General features: G+C 43.1%; 1 protein-coding gene across 2 annotated transcripts in view; it reads left to right on the top strand.

Annotated features, from left to right (window-relative positions):
• The window catches only part of lss (lanosterol synthase (2,3-oxidosqualene-lanosterol cyclase)), a 104,917-nt gene that overhangs the window by 74,919 nt on the left and 8,221 nt on the right, over nt 1–21,777 (top strand). Inside the window, exons 20-21 of one of the 2 annotated variants that reach the window (XM_060827704.1) lie at nt 1,272–1,350; nt 5,332–5,481. In XM_060827704.1, the coding sequence (XP_060683687.1) occupies nt 1,272–1,350; nt 5,332–5,469 (217 nt within the window). In that variant the 3' untranslated portion in view covers nt 5,470–5,481. Of the gene's footprint in view, nt 1–1,271; nt 1,351–5,331; nt 11,104–21,777 lie in introns of those variants that run through there. The other variant, XM_060827705.1, reaches the window with a different exon arrangement.

Here is a 21,777-nt window from a genome sequence, read left to right as displayed (position 1 = left end):
TCCTTAAATAACTCTAATCTCTCCAGATGCTGGGTGATTACAATTTCTCCTTGATTATTTTTATTAATCTAAACTTTTCAATACAATGATCATTACTAGTCAAAATTTTATGGTATCATTAATAATGTAAAGTTTATGATCTGGTGATCACCCTGATCCAAATGTTCTCCCATGGTGACTTGGTGCCTCCTTGTTCCCCAGCATCGAGCCCAGTGATCCTTCACTCCAAGTTAGACTAAAAACATGTTTAAGGGAATTCTCCTGAAAGCGTTTCAAAACGTAGAATTCCTACACTACAGAAACAGCCCACTTGGTCCACACCAACCCTCTAAAGAGCATCCCACCCCCCAGTCCCATTCCTCTACCCTATCCCTGTAACCTTGCATTTCCTGTGGCTAACGCACCTAACTTACACATCCCTGAACACTATGCGGGTAAATTAGCTTGGCCAATCCATTTAACTTGCACATCTTTGGACTGTGGGAGGAAACTGGAGCACTTGGCAAAAGCCCATGCAGTTACAGGGAGACTGTGCAAACTCCGCACAGGCAGTCACCCAAGCATGGAATTGAACCTGGGTCCCTGGCACTGTGAGGCAGCAGTGCTAGCCACTGTGCTGCAATTCCTCCCCCTGCTGTCCCTTTACCAATTGATTTTTGAGGAAGTGAAGTCCCACAATATCATTACTAGTTCATGTAATGGCACAGCTATGCATTTGATTTCTCAGTCAGCAGTTACTGCCTTTAGAATCGTTCCAAACTTCTGTCAGTAATTAATTCAGCCTTCTTGAACTCCCTATGTAGTTAACAGTTTGGGATGGTGAAAGGTTGGAAGTATCTGCTGTATGGTAGGGATGCTGAGAGATGGGATTTGCCTCATGCCCTTCAGTCTGGATAGAGGGTGCTTTATCACTACTTGAAGCCAAATTTCAAAGCATTCTAGTCGGCTGACCACATATTAAAAGTTAATACCTTAATGTATAATGAGATTGTTAATCTTATTTGCATCATTTCTCCCTTCGGCTTCAATACCTTAAAATAATTACACAGTGCACTAAGCATCTCTTAACAACTGTACAAAATGAGACTTTTATTTTCACAGTGCGATGTCAAAACTCTTGAGTAAGAATTAATGTATTGACGTCTTTGCAAAGCAGCTGTTTTGATAATCCATTATGTGCATCGTTTTGGCTGAGCTGAGTGGCGATTATATTTTGCCTTTGTTTTACAACCTTTGTATTTCCCCTCTCTTTTGTTTCTGTGTTCTGTAAGGTACCCTGGCACACGGGCAATTGAGCGAGGGATTGAACTCCTAGTGGCAAAGCAGCTACCAAATGGGGATTGGCCTCAGGTGAGTGACTAGCTACCTGGAACTGTTTGCTTCAGGTTTTGCCTTTCATGTGATCTCCTGTTGTATCATTATGGAATACTGACCTATATTTAAACATGCACAAAAAAAATCATTTTGGTGAACAATAGTTTGACATGTCATAGAGTCAGACAGCATGGAAACAGACCCTTCAGTCGAACCAGTCCATGCCGAACATAATCCCAAACGAAACTAGTTCCACCTGGCCCGTGTCCCTCCAAACCTTTCCCGTTCATGTATCCATCCAAATGTCTTTTAAATATTGTAATTGTACCAGCATCCACCACTTGCTCAGGAAGTCCATTCCACACACGAACCACCCTCTTTGTAAAAAAAAAATTGCCTCATGTCTTTTTAAAATCTCTCTCCTGTCACCTTAAAAATGTGCCCCCTAATCTTGAAATCCCCCATCCTAGAGGAAAGACAACTACCTACTCTGTCTATGAATCTCATTATTTTATTAACTTATGTCAGGTAGCCTTTCAACCTCCTAGTCTATCCAGCCTTTCTTTATAACTTAAACCTTCTGTACTCAGCACCATCCTGGTAAATTCTTTCTGAACCCTCTCCAGCTGGATAATATCCTTCCTATAACTGGATGACCAGAACTAGACAGAGTGTTCCAGAAGAGGCCTCACCAATGTGGGTTTTAACTTATTGGCTGTGAGCTATTTATGTGCATGTCATTGAGTCTTGCCAACAATGACTAACAATAAAATTGTTTCTCAATTGCATAAGCTTCAAGTTGCTTGACTACAGAACATAGAACAGTACAGCACAATACAGGCCCTTCGGCCCTCAACGTTGTGCTGACTTTTTATCCTACTCTAAGATCAGCAAACCTGCATAGCCTACATTTAACGATTATCCATTTGCCTATCCAAGAGTGGCTTAAATGCCCCTAATGTATCTGACTCTACTACCACCACTGGCAATGTTTTCCACACACCCACCACTCTCTGTGTAAAGAACTTGCCCCTGAAATCTCCCTTAAGCCTTCCTCCAACCACATTAAAATTATGTCTCCTCATGAGAGCCATTTCCGCTCTGGAAAAAAGTCTATGACTATCCACTCTATCTATGCCTTTCGTCATCTTGTACACCTCTATCAAGTCAGCTCTCATCCTTCTTTGCTCCAATGAGAAAAGCCCTAGCTCCCTCAACTTTTCTTCATAAGACACGCCCCCTAGTCCATTCCCTGACCTTTACTATCGTTATGGAGAGGGATAGGAGCAGACGGTATGGGAGGGTATTTAATTGAGGATGGGGGAATGCCGTTAGGCAGGAACAGTGGAGCATAAATTGGGAACAGATATTCTCAGGGAAATGCACGACACGGAGGTTGTTCAGGGAGCACTTGCTGTGAGTGCTGGATAGGTTTGTCCCACTGAGAGGAGGAAGGGATGGTAGAGTGAAGGAACCTTGGATTACAAGAGATGTGGAAGACCTAGTCAAGAGGAAGAAAGAAGCTTACTTAAGATAAGGAAACAAGGATCAGACAGGGCTCTAGACATTTACGAGGTGGCTAGGAAGGAACTGAAGAATGGACTTCGAAGAGCGAGAAGGAAGCATGAATAAGCTTTGGCAGGCAGGATTAAAAAAAAAACCCTTAGGCGTTCTACACTTGTGAGGAACAAGAGGATGTCCAGACTGAGCGTAGGGCCGATCAGGGATAGTGGAGGGATCTTGTGCCTGGAGTCTGAGGAAGTAGGGAGGTCCTTAATGAATACTTTGCTTCAGTTGTTGTTTGTGAGGACTGTGTGAAACAGGCTGATATGCTCAGATAGGTTGATGTTAGGAAGGAGGATGTGCTGGAAATTTTGAAAAACATGAAGATAGAGAAGTCCCCTGGGCCAGATGGAATATACCTAAGGTTACTATGGGAAGCGAGAGAAGAGATTGCTGCACCTTTGACGATGATCTTTGCGTCCTCACTGTCTGCTGGAGTAGTACCAGATGATTGGAGGGTGGTAAATGCCCAAGAAAGGGAATAGGGGCAAACCTGGGAATTGCAGACCATTCAGCCTTACGTCGGTGGTGGGCAAATTATTGGATTTGGTCCTTCTCCCATCGAGAGATCTGACACCTAACTTGGTTCTTTGCCAAGCACCAAATCCAATATGGCCTCCCCTCTAGTTGACCTATCTGCATATTGAGTCAGGAATCCTTCCTGGACACATCTGGCAAAGTCTGTTCCATCCAAACTATTTGCACTAAGGGGGTTCCAATCAATATTAGGAAAGTTAAAGTCACCCATGATAACAACCCTATTACTTCAGCAACTTTCCAAAATCTGCTCCCAATCTGCACCTCAGTGTTCCTGTTGCGATCGGAGATAGATAGAAAATACCCAATAAAGTGACTCCTCCTTTCTTGTTTCTAACTTCTACTCATAATGACTCAGTGAAACCCTCCTCCACTACCAACATAAGGCTGAATGGTCTGCAGTTCCCAGGTTTGCCCCTATTCCTTTTCTTGAACATTTACCACCTTCCAATCATCTGGTACTACTGCAGCAGACAGTGAGGACACAAAGATCATCGTCAAAGGTGCAGCAATCTCTTCTCTCGCTTCCCATAGTAACCTTAGGTATATTCCATCTGGCCCAGGGGACTTCTCTACCCTCATGTTTTTCAAAATTTCTAGCACATACTTTCTGGAGCTGTTACACTATCCCTGATTAGCAATGCCCTTCCTCCCTATCTATTTTGTAACATCTAAACCCCAGAATAACCAACAACTATTCCTGCCCCCATGATATCCAAGTCTCCATAATGGCTACAACATCATATCTCCAAGTACTGATCCACGCTGTAAGTTCATCACCCTTATTCCTGACACTTCTTGTTAAAATAGACACAGGAGAAAGTGAGGACTGCAGGTGCTGGAAAAGCACAGCAGACCAGGCAGGCAGCATATGAGCAGGAGAATCGACGTTTTGGACATAAGCCAGATGAAGGGCTTCTGCCCAAAATGTCAGCATATGAGCAGGAGAATCGACGTTTTGGACATAAGCCAGATGAAGGGCTTCTGCCCAAAATGTCAATTTCCCTGGTCTTCAGATGCTGCCTGATTTGCTGTGTTTTTCCAGTGCCACACTTTTCAACTCAAAATAGACATACTTCAACCCATCAAACTGACTGCAATTTTGCCCAATCAACTGTTTATCCTTCCTCACAGACTCTCTGCACACTGTATTTGCCTGTTCACCAACTATCCCATCCTCTGATCCTGTGCTCTGGCCTCCCGAAGAGCTCTAGCAAACCTCCTGCCCAGGATTTTGGTGTCCGTCCAGACCGGGCACAACCTGTCTTCCTTGTACGGGTCCCACCTTCCCCAGAAGGTATCCCAATGGTCCACATGTCTGAAGACCTCCCTCCTACAATATCTGTCCCTATTTATCTATTCAACCAGACCATTAAGAACCACTCTTACCAAACTCTCATTGTTCACCCATAGTTTTATCATTCAATAGTTCTGTTCAATCTGTTGCAATCAATTGTTGCTTTATCGTTCCAAAGTTAGTCTTTTTTAATTTAAATTTAAAACCATGTTTCACTCCTCTCCCTCCAGTCTCACATCGGGTTCTATTGTATATTACTCACTGTCAATGAGCTGATCCCCTGCTGTTAAAGTATTGATGAATTTAAACTCATTGCTTATAATTAAAGCTAAAATGACTTGTCTTCTGGGTACTTTAAGAATACATAATTCCAGAAAATTACCTCAAGTACTTTCAAGACATTTTCTACTTTTGAAACTACAGCTGTGTTGTTTCTCCAGGTTAATTAAGATTTCCCATTATAACTGCTATTTTTGTTGCAAGATTCTTCGGAATCTGTTTCTGTATCTTAATAATTGATCACTGTTGAATAGAGATCTGTGAGCATTAGTTTTGTGTTTAAATTTTTTTCCCTGACCTAGAACTTGTCATTTTACTGTCCTGTTTTGATTTTCCTACAGGAGAACATTGCTGGTGTATTCAATAAAACCTGTGCAATTAGTTATACCTCCTACCGAACGATCTTCCCGATATGGACACTGGGACGATTCATCAGGCAATACCCGAGTAGTGCCCAAACTATCAAGCTCAAACTCTGACAATGAAAGCTGGTAAATGTTCATAAACTCCGAATTGCCCACTTTGCTAGTAGAACACTAAACACAGTAAGGTAGCTGACAATTTATACCTTCTAACAATGTGGGAAATGGTCTGCTGTGTACATATTCCTTAGTTGGGTTCTGGATCATCGTGTGCCAAATAACTGAGGGAAAACGGAAAGGACAGTGGATGCTGTAAATCAGAGACAAAAATAGAAATTGCTGGAAAAGCTCAGCAGATGTGGCAGCATCTGTGGCGGGAAATCAGAGTTAATGTTTTGGGTCGAGCGATCTTTCCTCAGATGTAATGATAGCTAGGAAAAATGTCGGTTTATATGCAGAAGTAGGGTGGAGTGAGGGTGAAGGAGTAAACAATAGGTGGGGATAGAGCCCAAAGAGAGAGAGAAAAACAGTTGGATAGACAGAGGAGTGAATAATGATCTGGCTAGGAGGGTGGATAGCTGTTAATGGGGATTGTTAATGGCTAACAATATGTGGTGTGTAAGGTTTCCCAAGTGCCACTTCATTCATAAGTACAGGTCGGTGAGTCCTCTAGCAGTGCATTGTTTCAACTGTGCTATACCTCTGCACACACCCTGAGCTACTTCTTACAATGTTGAACCACGGCAGTCACCTCTCCATCCTGTCTGAGCTCCTTCTGCACTCTCTTTTGCGAAAACATGCTTCCTAATTCTGAAATAATTCATGAAATGCAAAGTGATGCATTTCAAAAGATCTAATGCAGGAGGTGAGCATACAGTAGACACTGGACCCTGACTGGCATCAAAGAGATCTTGGTGTACAGGTCCATAGTTCCCTGAAAGTGGCAACACAAGTGGATAAGGCAGTCAAGAAGGCTCATCACATGTTTGCCATCATCAGTCTGGGTGTAGACTACAAAAATTGGCAAGTCATGTTGCAGCTGTATAGAACTTGAGTTAGGCCACATTTGGAATATTGTGTGCAGTTCTGGTTGCCACATTAGCAGAATGAAGTGGAGGAATTGGAGAGGGTACAGAAACCGCTTACTCGGACATTGCCTGGTTTGGAGGGTAGTGCCTATGTTGATATTAGACAAGCTTGATTCATTTTCATTTGAACTTCAAAGGGTGAGGGGCAATCCAATAGAAGTTTACAAAATTATGGATAGAATGGATAGTTGGAGTCTGTATCCCAGGATAGAAAAACCAATTACTAGAGGACATAGGTTTAAGGTAAAAGGGGTAAGAATCTTAGAATCCCTACAGTGTAGAAGCAGGCCATTCAACCCTCCGAGGCTACAGCAACTCTCCAAGAGCATCCCATCTTGACCCCTGACCACCTCCCCTCTCCGACCTTGAAATCTGCCATCCTTACTTAATCTGGCATACTTGTGACTGCAGTCTCACAGGAACATGATTGGTTCTCAGCCAATTCAAACTAGTCAGTTCAAGGGCAGTCAGGGATAGGCAACAAATGCCAGCCTTGACAGCAACACCCAAGTCCCATCCAAGAATGCATATCAAAACCTAGCCAGTACATCTCAAGCATGATGGAGTCAGCAGCACAGTGGCACGGTTGTGAGCACTGGTGCCTCACAGTGCCAGGGACACAGGTTCAATTCCAGCTTTGGGTGACTGTGTGAAGTGTGCACATGTCGATGTGGGTTTCTGCTGGGTGCACTGGTTTCCTCCCATGATGCAAAGCTGTGCAGGTTAGGTGGAGGCCCCACAGAGTGTAGAGTTGTGCAGGCTGGGTGGATTAGCTATGGGAAATGCAGAGATATGTCGATTAAGGTGGGCTTTGAACAATTTGTTTCATTCGCCTAGTGACACGATTGTAAGAATCTTCGTCATCATCAGCAATAACTTCAGTATTGTTAGTCCAGAAGTAAATGTCAAAAATATTTACTTTTCAACGTTTTCCAAATGGCTTTTAGACAATGTTCCAATCAAGATCCTTGCACAATCTGCAGCCCATGAGCATAATGTCTTTATGGAATCCTTAGTGTGAAACAGGCCCTTCAGCCCAACAAGTCCGCACCGACCCTCCGAAGAGTATCCCACCCAGACCTATTATCCTACCCTATTACTCTACACTTCTCCTGACTAATGCACCGGTCTGAACACCAAGGGTAATTTAACATCTAACCTGCACATTTTTGGACTGTGGAAGGAAACCGCAGCACCTGAGGAAACCCACGCAGACACAGGGAGAATGTGCAAACTCCACACAGACAGGTTGGAATCGAACCCGGGTCCCTGGCACTGTGAGGCAGCAGTGCTAACCACTAAGCCACCCTTGCGAGTGAAGATGCTCACATATTTCCATCAATCATTTCAAATTTTTCAGAGATTTATTTGTACACACCTCCAAGGGATGAACAGCCCTTCAGAATGACCAGGAGTAATGACCACATCAGTTGCTGCCACATCATGACAAGTTAGCATTTGAACATGTCCCAGTCAAGCAAGCCTTTCTCTTTGGATTGACCTTCTCATCTCAAATTCCACACTCTGATCCTCTCCTTGCAATTGCCTTCATTCAGACATTGTCATGGAATGTGCAATGACATCTTTCCAAAACTCCCCTTAGAAATATTCAAAGTGAATTGACTTTAAATTTTGTGCCATCGTCAAACAAGTTGGAAGTCGTTTGCACCAAGCCTCTTGTGGCCACTTTTCAGAGGGACAGTTTATTTCACCAGTGTTGGCCATGCTCCTGTTTACTGGCATTTTGAAGTTCATTGCTAACCACTGTGCCACCCCTATAAATTTTTTTTATTTTGTTTTAGATTACTCAGTGTGGAAACAGGCCCTTCAACCCAACAAGTCCACCCCAACCCACCGAAGCGCAACCCACCCAGACCCATTTCGCTCTGTCTAATGCACCTAACACTATGGGCAATTTAGCATGGTGAATTCACCTAACCTGCACATTTTTTTGGACTGTGGGAGGAAACCCACGCAGACACGGGGAGAATGTGCAAACTCCACACAGACAGTTGCCTGAGGTGGGAATTGAACCTGGGTCTCTGGTGCTGTGAGGCAGCAGTGCTAACCACTGTGCCAGCATACAGCAAATTTAGCAACTCCATCTCTCTTTGATTCTCCCAGGGCATGACAATTCTGCTCATTAACACATTCTTCAACTTATATTTCCACTGAAACCTCTTGTTCAGTTTTTCTGTTCGCCTCTTCAGCATTTTCTAGTATGTTTGCCACCAGTTTCCAAATGTTTTCTTGCAAACACGGTGACTGCCAGCATTAGGCAGCACGAGGCTGAAATCAAGAATTTTGCACTGGCCATTTTATGCGCACTTTACGTTCCAAAATGTTGTACCATGAAAGGACTTGACTTGTGATGTACCTGTAACAGTTACATCCTGGGTAATAGAGAGAATGGGAAAATCACTTCCAAATGCAATCCTGCATCACTCATGTTACATTTGTGCAGCTGGGAACACCTGAACATCAATATTGTTTTGTGACTGACATAATAGCCTCAAAAATCAAGGCTGAGAGAAGCCAATTAGGCCCTCTCTAAACTGAGCAGTTTTGGAGAGGAGTGACAATAGTACTTGATGGTTTTGCACACTGTCATATTGTGGAATATTTCCCAACAATGTATAACAGACTTTCTGCCAGCTGTGATTGTCACTTTGACATCAGATTAATGAGCACATTGAGAGCATCAAAAGGTATGATGTTAATCAAATACTCTCTAGGTAACAGCATTAAAAAGGCCACCAATGATAGATATGTCTCTACATTGAATTACCTTGGATTTATGACACAGGATCAGGCCATTCGGCCCATCCAGCCTATTTTGGTGTCTGTACTTCATTCCAGCCTGCTGCCATATTTCTCATCTAAATTTGCTGGTGCTTTGTTTCCTCTTCTGTCTTTTGTTTGTTTAGCTTCTCTGTTTGTGTGGCAGCGATTTCCAGTTTTCTCCCCTCACTGAATTAAGGAATTGTTGCTGAACTCCTGATTGCATTTTCTGGTAACTGTCTTGTATTGACAGCCTCTAATTGTGCTCTTCCATGTGAGAGGAAATGCTCACTCTGTGTCCCCTCAATCAAAATCCCCCATCATTTAAAAGACCTCAGTGAGGTCACTCCTCAGCTTTCTCTACCTGTCATTCCTTTTCTGATGGGAACACCCACACATTACTGGGATCATCTGTATAGGTCCTCTCTGCACTCTACGTAACCCTTGAAAGGTGATGAATGTGTTGACTGGAAGTGAAATCTAGCTTCCAGAAAATTCAGTGTTACAGAAATATTTTGAGGCAAATATTGCTCTCAATTAACTTCTTGATGATAAATTTCCTGTGCATATCACTTTGGTTTATCCCTCAATCGCTCGAGGAAGGAGTTGTTAGTTATTTGCAACTGAGGAAGTCATGGTTCTGTAAATGTTAGATTCTCAGGAGCCACCACTTATAGTTATCCTGTACAGAAAAGACTGCCACTTGAATATATGACCACAGTTGTGGTCAGGGTTTGGATTTCCTGACCATTGCTTTTTGTAAGGGTGGTGTTTAAGAGTGTATAAGGATGGTTAAAATAGTGGCGTGTACGTGTTTGTGATTGTACGAATGGCTTTCAGAAAAAAAATCTGATTAGCACCTTAGCAAATACATTCTGTATTTGGACATCTGCATGACAGACAAAACTCAAAGTTCGTTTTCTGTTCGTTTTCCATTTCAGATGGGTTTCGCTGAGAGTAGGGAGATAAATATTCAGCACATGACAGATTCATTGAATGAGATAAGGCTGTTCCCACAGTGTCTCCATTTGAGGCTTGAGTCTGGTTATTAAAAAGTTCATACCTGCCTTCAATAGTTTCTTGGGTCCTGAATTTTCTAGCTGCTAACTAGGAAGGCATTGCTGCACTTTTGATAGCAAATTTTCAAGCCTCCATAAATTACCCGATCAACGTTTGCATAGGCCTGACGTTTCTCATTATAGCTGATTTTCTGAGATTTGCAATTTCCGTAAGGATAGCAAACCAGGCTTCACACAATGTTACAGCGCAAGGGGCCTTTTGTGTCTTTGAGTCCTGTCAAAGATTCACCTGTGGCTGTGTTAAATGCCAGCAAGGTTTTAGACGAGGCACATTACAACCTTCTGGACTTAATATTGAGTTCAGCACCTTCAGATAGTGAACCCACTCCCACTTCTTCCCTTTTAGCTTTACTTAGAGTCACAGAGATGTACTAGGAGAAAGTGAGGACTGCAGATGCTGGAGATCAGAGTCGAAGAGTGTGGCGCTGGAAAAGAACAGCCAGCATCTGAGAAGCCGGAGAATCAACAGTTTGAGTAGATTAGATTAGACTTACAGTGTGGAAACAGGCCCTTTGGCCCAACAAGTCCACACCGACCCGCCGAAGCGCAACCCACCCATACCCTTACATTTACCCCTTACCGAACACTACGGGCAATTTAGCATGGCCAATTCACCTGACCCGCACATCTTTGTGACTGTGGGAGGAAACCGGAGCACCCGGAGGAAACCCACGCAGACACGGGGAGAACGTGCAAACTCCACACAGTCAGTCGCCTGAGTCAGGAATTGAACCCGGGTCTACAGGCGCTGTGAGGCAACAGTGCTAACCACTGTGCCACCGTACCGCCCTTCATCAGAAATGAGGGGGTGGCTCAAGGGGTCTGAGAGATGGGGGGGGGGGGGGTGCAGGTGGTGGTGCTGGAGGGAAGGTAGCTGGGAATGCAATAGGTAGATGAAGGTAGAGGTGAAGGTGATAGGTCGGAACTGTCTCCCTGTCCACCTTCCTTTCCACCGATCCGCTCCACCCTTCTCTCTGATCTGTCACCTTCACCCCCGTCTTCATCTACCTCCTGCTCCTCGGATGCTGCCTGACCGGCTCTGCTTTTCCAGCACCACGCTCATAGAAATGTACAACATGGAAACAGACCCTTTGGTCCAATTTGTTCATGCCAAACAGGTGTCCCAACCTAATTTAGTCCCATTTACCAGCACTTGGCCCAAATCCATCTCAACTCTTCTTATTCATGTGCCCATCCAGATGCCTTTTAAATGTATTCTCTTGTCACCATGTCCTCTCTCCCCTCCCCTCAGTCCAGTGGGATTATCTGTCCTTTCCAGTCTGGCACTTAGACACACCATTGTTCTGCCATTCTCACTTTCCAAATGCTTAACGTGAACAATCAACATCCTTTCACCCTCCCCCCCCCCCCCCCCCCGGCACTCCACACCACAACCAACCCCTCCCCCACCCCAACTGTGACATAAATGCTGTTCCCTCCACACTTCACATCAGCTCTGCTGAAGTTATTCCTGATGAAGGGCTTTTGCCCGAAACGTCTCTTTCGCTGCTCGTTGGATGCTGCCTGAACTGCTGTGCTCTTCCAGCACCACTGATCCAGAATCCAGGAAGTTATTTAAATTCAAACCATTAGCTTGCTCTTTCTCCATTGGATGCTGCCTGGCCACTGTGATTTTGAGCATTTTTTGTTTTGTTTTCAGTTAAGTATAACATAAGTCCAGATCCTTCCTTTGAATGAATAAATGAGAAATTATGGGACAGACATTTTCTAATTATTTTGTCTTCTTGCTGGGTACTTTTCCTTGTGCCAAATAACATACATATGCTCCTGTTAACGGAAACATTACCTTGGATATACAACATATTTGCAAATAGGGACTGAAAGACAGCTGCTGAGCTGACACGATTCTGGGTATCTTGTACATACCTGACCTTTGACTAAGTTAACCAACATTGTGACATACTCTTGAGTTGGGCTCTGAAATATAGATCAGATTTGTGCCACCGTCTATGTTAGGAATTGATCATTTTTCAATATCAACATCAAAGGCTGCTGAGAGGTTAGATTAGATTCCCTCCAGTATGGAAACAGGCCATTTGGCCCAACAAGTCCACACTGACCCTCCAAAGAGTATCTCACACAGACCCATCCACCTACCCCTGATTAATGCACCTAACACTATGGGCAATTTAGCATGGTCAGTTCACCTGGCATGCACATTTTTGGATTGTGGGAGGAAACCAGGGCACCGAGAGGAAACCCACGCAGACGTGGAAAGAATGTGCAAACTCCACACAGACAGTCACCCAAGGCTGGAATCAAACCTGGGTCCCTGGCGCTGTGAGGCAGCAGTGCTAACCACTGAGCCACTGTGCTGCCCAAGGTTCAATGGGATAGTTAAGTAAGCATATGGGAATCCTGCCTTTATCAGTTGAAGCATAGATTATAAGAGCAGGGAGGTTATGTTGCAGCAATGCAAGTCTTTGGTTAGGCCACACTAGGTTACTGTGTGCAGTTGTGATCACCACACAATAGGAAGGATTTGATTGCACTGGAGATTCACCAGGATGGAGAATGAAGAGCCGCTGGATAAGGTTAGGTTGTTTTATTTAAAGCAGGGAAGGTTGATAAAGGTGTATAAGATTATTAGGGATATGGACAGTGTGAATAGAAAACAGATGTCCTCCGTAATTGAGGTGTCTAGAGCAAGAGAACATAATTTTAAAGTGAGAACAGGTTTAGAGGAAATTTGAGGAAAATCTTTCTCACACAGAGTGTGGTGGGAGTCTACAATACACTGTCTTGGAGGGTAGTTGAGGTAAGAAACCTCGCAACCTTTGAGCACTTGACATGTCATAACATTCAAGACTGTGGGCATAGTTTAGGGATGTGGGACAAGTGTAAATAGTAGTGTGTTTTTGTCATATAAACTCAATGAGCCGAAGGGCACTTCTGTAATGTATGATTGTCAGTGATTCCTTTTGGTGTTAGCCCTTCCAGGTCTCCGGGTATATATAGTCATGCTGATTTCCATGCCATTCCTATTGTATTGCTTAAAACTGTCAAGTCAAATTCATCTCACCCATTAGCCAAGGTCTGCAAAATGTTTGTGCAGTCTTATTTGACTCATTGAATGATGGTGATTATGAGGTAAAGTATGGAGCCATACCTCATTCGCTACTGATTGGCTGCTTTATTATTGCCTAGATTCCAAATCAGTCAGTGTATCTTTAACATGATTATGCAACATCATGAGATATAATGCTCCGCTATTAAGATACCAGCCTTTTCTACAAATGTTCTCTGTACAATAGAGTCAGTGTTCTGCATTCAGTCAGTTATATATATGCAATGTACAATGGTACCAGTAAGCACATAACCCATGCTGTATGTCTGTAACAATACATAACTATTGTCAATAATAAACTTGAAAATATCTGTCTCAGTAAGAATCTGATTATTGTGGTATGTGTTACATAAGTTAAGGTATGAACCATCATTCAGACCATATCATGTCCCAAGAAATCATGTCTTCAGCATTCTATTACAGCAATATTTGAAATTAGGAGCCAGTCATGAAGATGGTTGATGTTGATCTAAAAATATAAATTTCAGAAATATATAATGACAGACCATAAGATGTCTTGGTTCCAAATAGGGACAGTCAATAGACACCCATGTCCCACCAGTGAATAAAAATAAACATTATTATATTCCTAGCCTCATTCTCCAAGGGGCCCCTTTTTTCATTTTGGCCCTTTTTTTATATACTTTGCTTTTATTGTATGTTTTTATGCTACTTGCTGGTTAACCCTCAAAGTTTATTTTCTCACTGATTATTTTCTTGGCTGGTTTTTCAAACATTCCCAATCATCTAATTTATCACCAATCCTTGTATGAATGATATTCATTATATGCTTTTCTTCTTCCAATTCGATGCTACCCTTAACTTTCCTGGTTAGCTGTGTGTATTCCCTTCCTCAAATCATTCTTTCTCACTGGATTATATTTGTTCTGTGAGCCATGAACTATTTTCTTAAATGTATGCCATTGTACATCAACCCTCTTTGTTGTTAAAATCCTTTCCCAGTCGTTTCCAGCCAGGTCCACCCTCATTCCTGTGTAATTACCCTTATTTAAACAGCGCAGTCGTTTCCAACCCAAATTCCTTACTCTCAAACTGAATTCCAACTTCTACCATCTTTTGGTTATTGTTACCAAGGGGATCTTTTACTCTGAGATAATTTATTCAACCTGCCCTATTACATATGACTAAATCCAAAATAGCCTGATCCCTGGTTGGATTCACAACATACTGTTCGAGAAAATTGTCCTGAATTGGTCCCAATGGCTACCTCTGCCAATCTAATTGACATGAAGATCAAAATTACCCTTGGTTAATGTGCTGTCTTCATTATCTCCAGATTTATTCTTACTGTTAGGGTGCCTGTAGACTACTCTTCTTTCTCTTTTTATTTCGTATCTCTACCCTCATGCATTCTACATCTTGTCAAGATCATTTCTTGATAGGCAATAGATGCAAGAGTAGGTCATTCGACCCTTGGAGCCAGCACCACCATTCATTATGATCATGGCTGATTATCCACAATCAGTATCCTGTTCCTGCCTTATCTCCATAACCCTTGATTCCACTATCTCTAAGAGCTCTATCCAACTCTTTCTTGAAAGTATCCAGAGACTTGGCCTTCACTGCCTTATGGGGCAGAGCATTCCATATATCTACCACTCTCTGGGTGAAGAAGATTCCCCTCAACTCGGTTCTAAATGGCTTACCCCTTATTTCCCTTATTACCCCTTATATTCTCCTTATTCCATCGTACCAACAGTACTTTTCCACCGCCCTTTGCTTCCTGCTGTCTTTTTGAAAAGTCACTTTGCCCTGAATAGTTTGTTTCCAGTTTTGACCTCCATGTCACTGCAATGGCTCTAAGGTTATGCCTATTAACCTGTACTTATGCCATTAATACATTTATTTAATTCCAAATACTATGCACATTTAAAAACCATTTAATTTTGCCTTTTTACCACATTTTCCTTTTTGACCCTATTTGCTGCTTTTTATTATGTTTATAGACTCTAACCCTTCCTAACTACTCTGTGGGGATCATTACCTAAATAGGAGTTCTGCAATGCTGCCACATTATTTTGCTTTGTAACTCCATGTATTCTCAATCTAGTACTTTCTCAAACCATCCAGAGATTAGCTTAAGCTCTCCCGGTTACATTTACTGTCATTCAATGGGAGAAATGGAATTGAGAAAACAGAAATAACAAACAAACTGATTAACCGATTACATAGGGACAAATGAAATAAGAGCTGGAGTAAGCCATTCAGCCTGCTTAGTCCTCAGTAAAAAATCGACCGATCAGTTTGTGTTCTGAATTCCATATTCCCCTCTACTCATGAAAACCCTTGCTTCTACTGCCTAACAGGAATCTATCCACAATTCAAAGACTGGGAGAAATGAGTTCCATTTCATGGTGCACCAGTACTGCGAGAGATGGGATTTGTACTGTTGGCACGGTCTACACCTTAATCAAGCTGGGATTGGTGTTCACATGAGCCACCTAACTGTGGAAAAAGAGAAACTTTAAATAAAACAGGGTGGGGGTTGTTGAGCAACTGAAAGGTTGGGTAAATGTAACAAATCAAAATGTGGTCGAGGCAGGCAAGCAAAGTACTAACATCAAAAATGAAGGTCAGAAATCTATCCCTGCAGTCAAGACTAGATGCTACAAAAATAACAAAGGAAAGGCTAAATCTTTGCATGCATCCATTCTTTGTAGAATTCATAACAAGGTAAATTAACTGCTAGCATACATTGGAGTGGATAAATATGATCTGATGGCCATTATAGAGAGGTGGCTGTACCTTGACCAAGATTGGTTCCTGAATATTCTCAAGGGTATGACGTTCAAGAAGAATAGGTAACTTTGAAAAGGCAAAGGACATGTCAAAGGTGGAATTGGTAGAGTAATTAGAGATGACCGTAGTTCAAACCATCAGGTTGTAGAACTGGTTTGATTGGAAATAAGGAATAATATCGACAAAAATTCACTTGTTGGAGTGATCCTCAGGTGAAAAATAACCATAATCCAGATGAAGTATAGAAGGAGGAACTTAGATGCTTGTAATAAATTTTTCACATTGAGGTTGGTATGTGTATGAGCTGCCAGAGGAGGTGCTGGAGGCTGGTATAATTGCAATATTTAAAAGGCATCTGGAAGGGTATATGAATAGGACAGTTTTAGAAGGATAGGGGCCAGGTGCTTGCAGGTGGGACTAGATTAGGTTGGGACATTTGGTCGGCATGGACAGGTTGGACCGAAGGGTCTGTTTCCATGTTTGTACATCTCTATGATTCTATAACTGCCTCAAAAATATTTTAATGACTCCACTTCCACCGCCCTGCGGTTGAGAAACTCTGAGTTTACCACTGAGAGTTAAAGCTGTGAATGGGATTGTTGCCTAAATAATAGATCAAGTACTTGAACATGGCTTTGAGCAAGCAAGGATAGCAGCATTCCCTCACAAGAAACACTCCTCAGCTCTGTCCTACAAGAATGATCAGTAATTTTAAAATAGCGCCAAGGACCTGGATTTGATTCCATCCTTTGGTGATTGTCTGTGAGGTGTTCGCACATTGATATTGGTCTAGAGTCTCATGTCGGTTAGATCAAAGTAAGGATAGCCAATTTCCTTCTCTACTTGGAAATGCACCTCCCAATCACACCTCACACCTCATCCCCAATAAGTCCTGCTTCGACGCAGCCACAAATTCTCACTGTGCCATCGGCCAAAAGTGGGAGTAAATGTCCAAACCAGTTTCAAACTCTGGTGTAAATGCTTAGACTATGGAAGTGGTCATTTCAGATGTGAACCAACTAGTAAGTAGTTTGCTGCACATTCTACCCAAACCCTTCCCCCATTCCATATCCACCCTCCCCACATTGTGCCTTGGCATGTTTGAGACACAGTGTTTTTGTGGAAAGTGCTGAAACGGACAAGCATGACTGGGGCATGTCATCCTGTGCCCATACCCTGACCCCGCCAATGCAAGGGCACACTGGAGATGACCACTTGACATGTGCGGTCACACGGGGAACTACCTTGCTTCTGCAAAATTAAGATATCACACAAAGCAAAACCAAGTGATGTTTGATAGGTACATGAGGACATGGATGGTGCCCAAGGGTGAGAAGCGATTTTGAGTCTTGTGTGGTGACTGATAACGGTAGGGTGACATAACAGATTGAGATTTACAACTCGTTTATGCTGAACGGAATTACCAAGTGCACAAGCTAGGATGTTACCACGATACCTTCCTATGTTGGTGGTATGATACCCAATGGGAATATTGTACTGAATTCTGGCATAACTGTATATAATGCTGAAAATGTGTTGCTGGAAAAGCGCAGCAGGTCAGGCAGCATCCAAGGAACAGGAGATTCGACGTTTCGGGCATAAGCCCTTCTTCAGGAATGAGGAAAGTGTGTCCAGCAGGCTAAGATAAAAGGGACTTGGGGGAGGGGCGTTAGAGATGCGTTAGGTAACTGTATTTGATGACAGGGATTTGAGAACAGCAGAGGGACTACACATACCAAGGTGAGGGAAACACAGATAATGGAGATGCTGTGATAGTTCTCCTTGTTCTCCTTGGTAGGCTATTGCGGAAAATACGGAGGCATGAGATTGAGGGTGATTTGGTGGTTTGGTTCAGAAATTGGCTAGCTGAAAGAAGACAGAGGGTGGTGGTTTTTGGGAAATATTCATCCTGGAGTTCAGTGGGGTACCGCAAGGATCTGTTTTGGGGCCACTGCTGTTTTTTTAATTTTTATAAATGACCCGGATGAGGGCATATTGGGATGGGTTAGTAAATTTGAAAATGTCACTAAGGTCGGTGGAGTTGTGGATCATGCCAAAGGATTTTGCAGGTTAGAGAGGGACATACATAAGCTGCAGAGCTGGGCTGAGAGGTGGCAAATAGAGTTTAATGTGGAAAGGTGTGAGGTGATTCACTTTGGAAGGAACAACAGGAATAAAGAGTACTGGGCTAACGGTAAGATTCTTTGTAGTGTAGATGAGCAGACAGATCTGTGTGTTCATGTACATCGATCCCTGAAAGTTGCCACCCAGGTTGATAGAATTGTTAAGAAGGCATACGGTGTGTTAGCTTTTATGGGTAGAGGGATTGCGTTTCAGAGCCACGAGGTCATGCTGCAGCTGTACAAAACTCTGGTGCAGCCACATTTGGAGTATTGTGTACAGTTTTGGTCACAGCATTTTTGGAAGGATGTGGAAGCTTTGGAAAGGGTTCAGAGGAGATTTACTAGGATGTTACCGGTATGGAGGGAAAGAATTTTGAGAAAAGGCTGTGGGACTTGAGGTTGTTTTCATTAGAGAGAAGGAGGTTGAGAGGTGACTTAATTGAGACATATAAGATAATCAGAGGGTTAGATAGGGTGGACAGTGAGAGCCTTTTTCCTCAGATGGTGATGGCTAGCACGAGGGGACATAGCTTTAAATTGAGGGGTGACAGAAATAGGACAGATGTCAGAGGTAGTTTCTTTACTCAGAGAGTAGTAGGGACGTGGAACACACTGTCTGCAACAGTAGTAGGCTCAACAACTTTAAGGGCATTTAAATTGCATAAACATATGGATGAAAATGGAGTTTGTAGGTTAGATGAGCTTCAGATCGGCACAACATCAAGGGCCCAAGGGCCTGTACTGAGCTGAAATGTTCTATGGAGCTCAGTCCCATGGGTTACACAGGCTACAATATGTGGGAAGCTTTAGAAATTTAGACATTGATAAACAACTCCCAAATGCTTATACTGAGTCATAAACAGTCACATTCCATGCTCCAAATAAGGTGATAGTGGTGTCATTATGTCCCATGGCAACTCCCTAATTTGGTCAACATAACCAGGAAACTGCAAGTCACAGCTTACAGGACAGGTCACAATATGTCCTGGCTGCAGTGTAACCTAGGTCAGAGTTTAAACAAAGTTTCCAGCATGCGTGATTGTAGCTGTTAACCAGTCTTGTAGCCATTTCTCTTGCTGGCCACCTGACCACAAATGTAAGGAGTCTCCACAATAAAGCAGATGAGTTGAGGGTGCTGGTTAACATAGAGCTAGGTACCTTTGATATCACAGAGACATAGTTGTGGGAGGGGCTGGACAGGCAGCTCGATATTCCAGGATACAGAATCATCTGGTGAGGCAAGGAGCATTGTAAAAGCATTGTTGGTGTCACAATAATGGTCAAAGAACCAATTACTACAATAAGGAAGGATGATATCCAAGGTGGTGTCCAAATTGAGGTCACGTGTGTAGAATTTGAAACAAAAGGGGGCGATCACATTGTCGGAGGTTTACTTTGGACCTCCAAACCGTCAGCGTGAAGGGCAGGTATATGAGCATATATCAGAGAAATGTAAAAATGATTGGGGATTTCAACTTTACCAATAATAACTGGGATAAACAAAGTGTGAAAAACAAAGTGAGGGTGTGCATCTCTTAAAATGTGTTCAGGAAAGCTTTGTAAAGTCAGCATCGAGAAAACCCAACAAGATAGGGGGTAGTGCTGGACCTAAGTTTGGTGAACAAAACCGGGCAAGTGGTAGAAGTGGGAGAGCATTTTAGTGATAGTGACCATAATTCATAAGATTTTAACATAATTACAGAAAAGGACAAAGTTGGAGCAGAAGTAAAGGTTCTAAACTGAGTAGGTGCGATTTTAATATGGTAAGACAGAAACTGGTCAAAATGGACTGGAAATAGATACTCACTGAAAAATCCACATCAGAGCAGTGGAAGACATTCAAAGGGCCAGTTGAGGGTGCTGGTTAACATAGAGATATCTTTGATATCACAGAGACACAGTTGTGGGAGGGGCTGGACAGGCAGCTCATTGCCATAAATGTGAAGGGTGAAACCAGCAAATGCAGAGATTCCTGGAGTAGGAGAGGCACAGGATTGGAAAAGAAACAGAAAGGAAGCTCATGGTAGGTAGTGAAGGCTCAAAGCAGCAGAAGCCCTCAAGGAGTCACCACTTTGTGACCATCCCTCCTTCTCTCTGCCCTGTGGTGGTGGACGTAGGAGTGAGTGGAAATCAGTTGGAAGGCACTTCAGGAGAAAGTGAGGACTGCAGATGCTGGAGATTAGAGTCGAGAGTGTGATGCTGGAAAAGCACAGCAGGTCAGGTAGCATCCAAGGAGCAGAGAATCGACGTTTCGGGCATAAGCCCGTCATCAGCTCAGTCCTGATGCTGCCTGATCTGCTGTACTTTTCTCGACTCTGGAAGACATTTCACAAGAGGAAAGTACACAGTAACTGGCAGTACCATTAGCATTGATGTGCAGGGAGATCTTGGAGTCCAAGTCCATTGCTACTTGAAAATGACAACACAAGGTAAAGAAGATATATGGCATGCTTGCCTTCATCAGTTGAGGCATTGACTATAAAAGTTAGCATGTCATGTTGCAGCTTTATAAGATTTTGATCAGGCCACATTTGGAGTACCATGCACACAATTCTGGTCACCACATTATGGGACAGATGTGGAAGCTTTGGAAAGCATGCTAAGGAGATTCATCAGGATGTTGCCTGGATTGAGTGTATTTAGCTATAAGGACAGGTTGGACAACTTGAATTGTTGTCACAAGAGCGTTGCAGGTACGAGGGGCAACCTGATTAGATTACTTACAGTGTGAAAACAGGCCCTTCGGCCCAACAAGTCCACACCGACCCTCTGAAGAGCAATCCATCCAGACCCATTCTCCTACATTTACCCCTTCACCTAATACTACAGGCAATTTAGCATGGCCAATTCACCTTACCTGCACATTTCTTGGACTGTGGGAGGAAACAGGAGAACCTGGAGAAAACCCACACAGAAACAGGGAGAATGTGCAAACTCCACACAGACAGTCGCCTGAGGCAGGAAGTGAACCTGGGTCTCCAGTGTTGTGAGGCAGCAATGCTAACCACTGTACCACTGTGCTGCCCCAAAGAAATAACACATTCCTTCCACATACTGAGCCCAGTCTTTGACAGCAGGATCAAACAGATCCAGCTTCCCACTTAGCAGTATGACACCAGACACGCTTATCCTAACTCAAAGACAACTGTTGCAAGGAAATCTCTTCAGCTGCATATTTTTCTCTCATCACCAATGAAATAACTCCATAAAGGTCCGTATCCTATCACTAAGTCGTCCTTTTATCATAGAATCCCTACAGTGTGGAAACAGGCCCTTCGGCCCAACTAGGCCACACCGATCCTCCAAAGAGTAACCCCACCCAGATGCATTCTTCTACCTTATTATCCTATACATACCCCTGACTAATGCCCCTAACCTACACATCCCTGAACACTATGGGCAATTTAGCATGGCCAATTCACCTAACATGCACATCTTTGGATTGTGCTGTATACAAGTATATAAAATTATGAGAGGTATGGGGATGGTCGGAGTTTCTTTCTCAG

This window comes from Hemiscyllium ocellatum, chromosome 7 (assembly GCF_020745735.1).
Source record: "Hemiscyllium ocellatum isolate sHemOce1 chromosome 7, sHemOce1.pat.X.cur, whole genome shotgun sequence".
Classification (NCBI taxonomy): domain Eukaryota; kingdom Metazoa; phylum Chordata; class Chondrichthyes; order Orectolobiformes; family Hemiscylliidae; genus Hemiscyllium; species Hemiscyllium ocellatum.
This window is presented reverse-complemented; position numbering and strand designations above follow the sequence as displayed.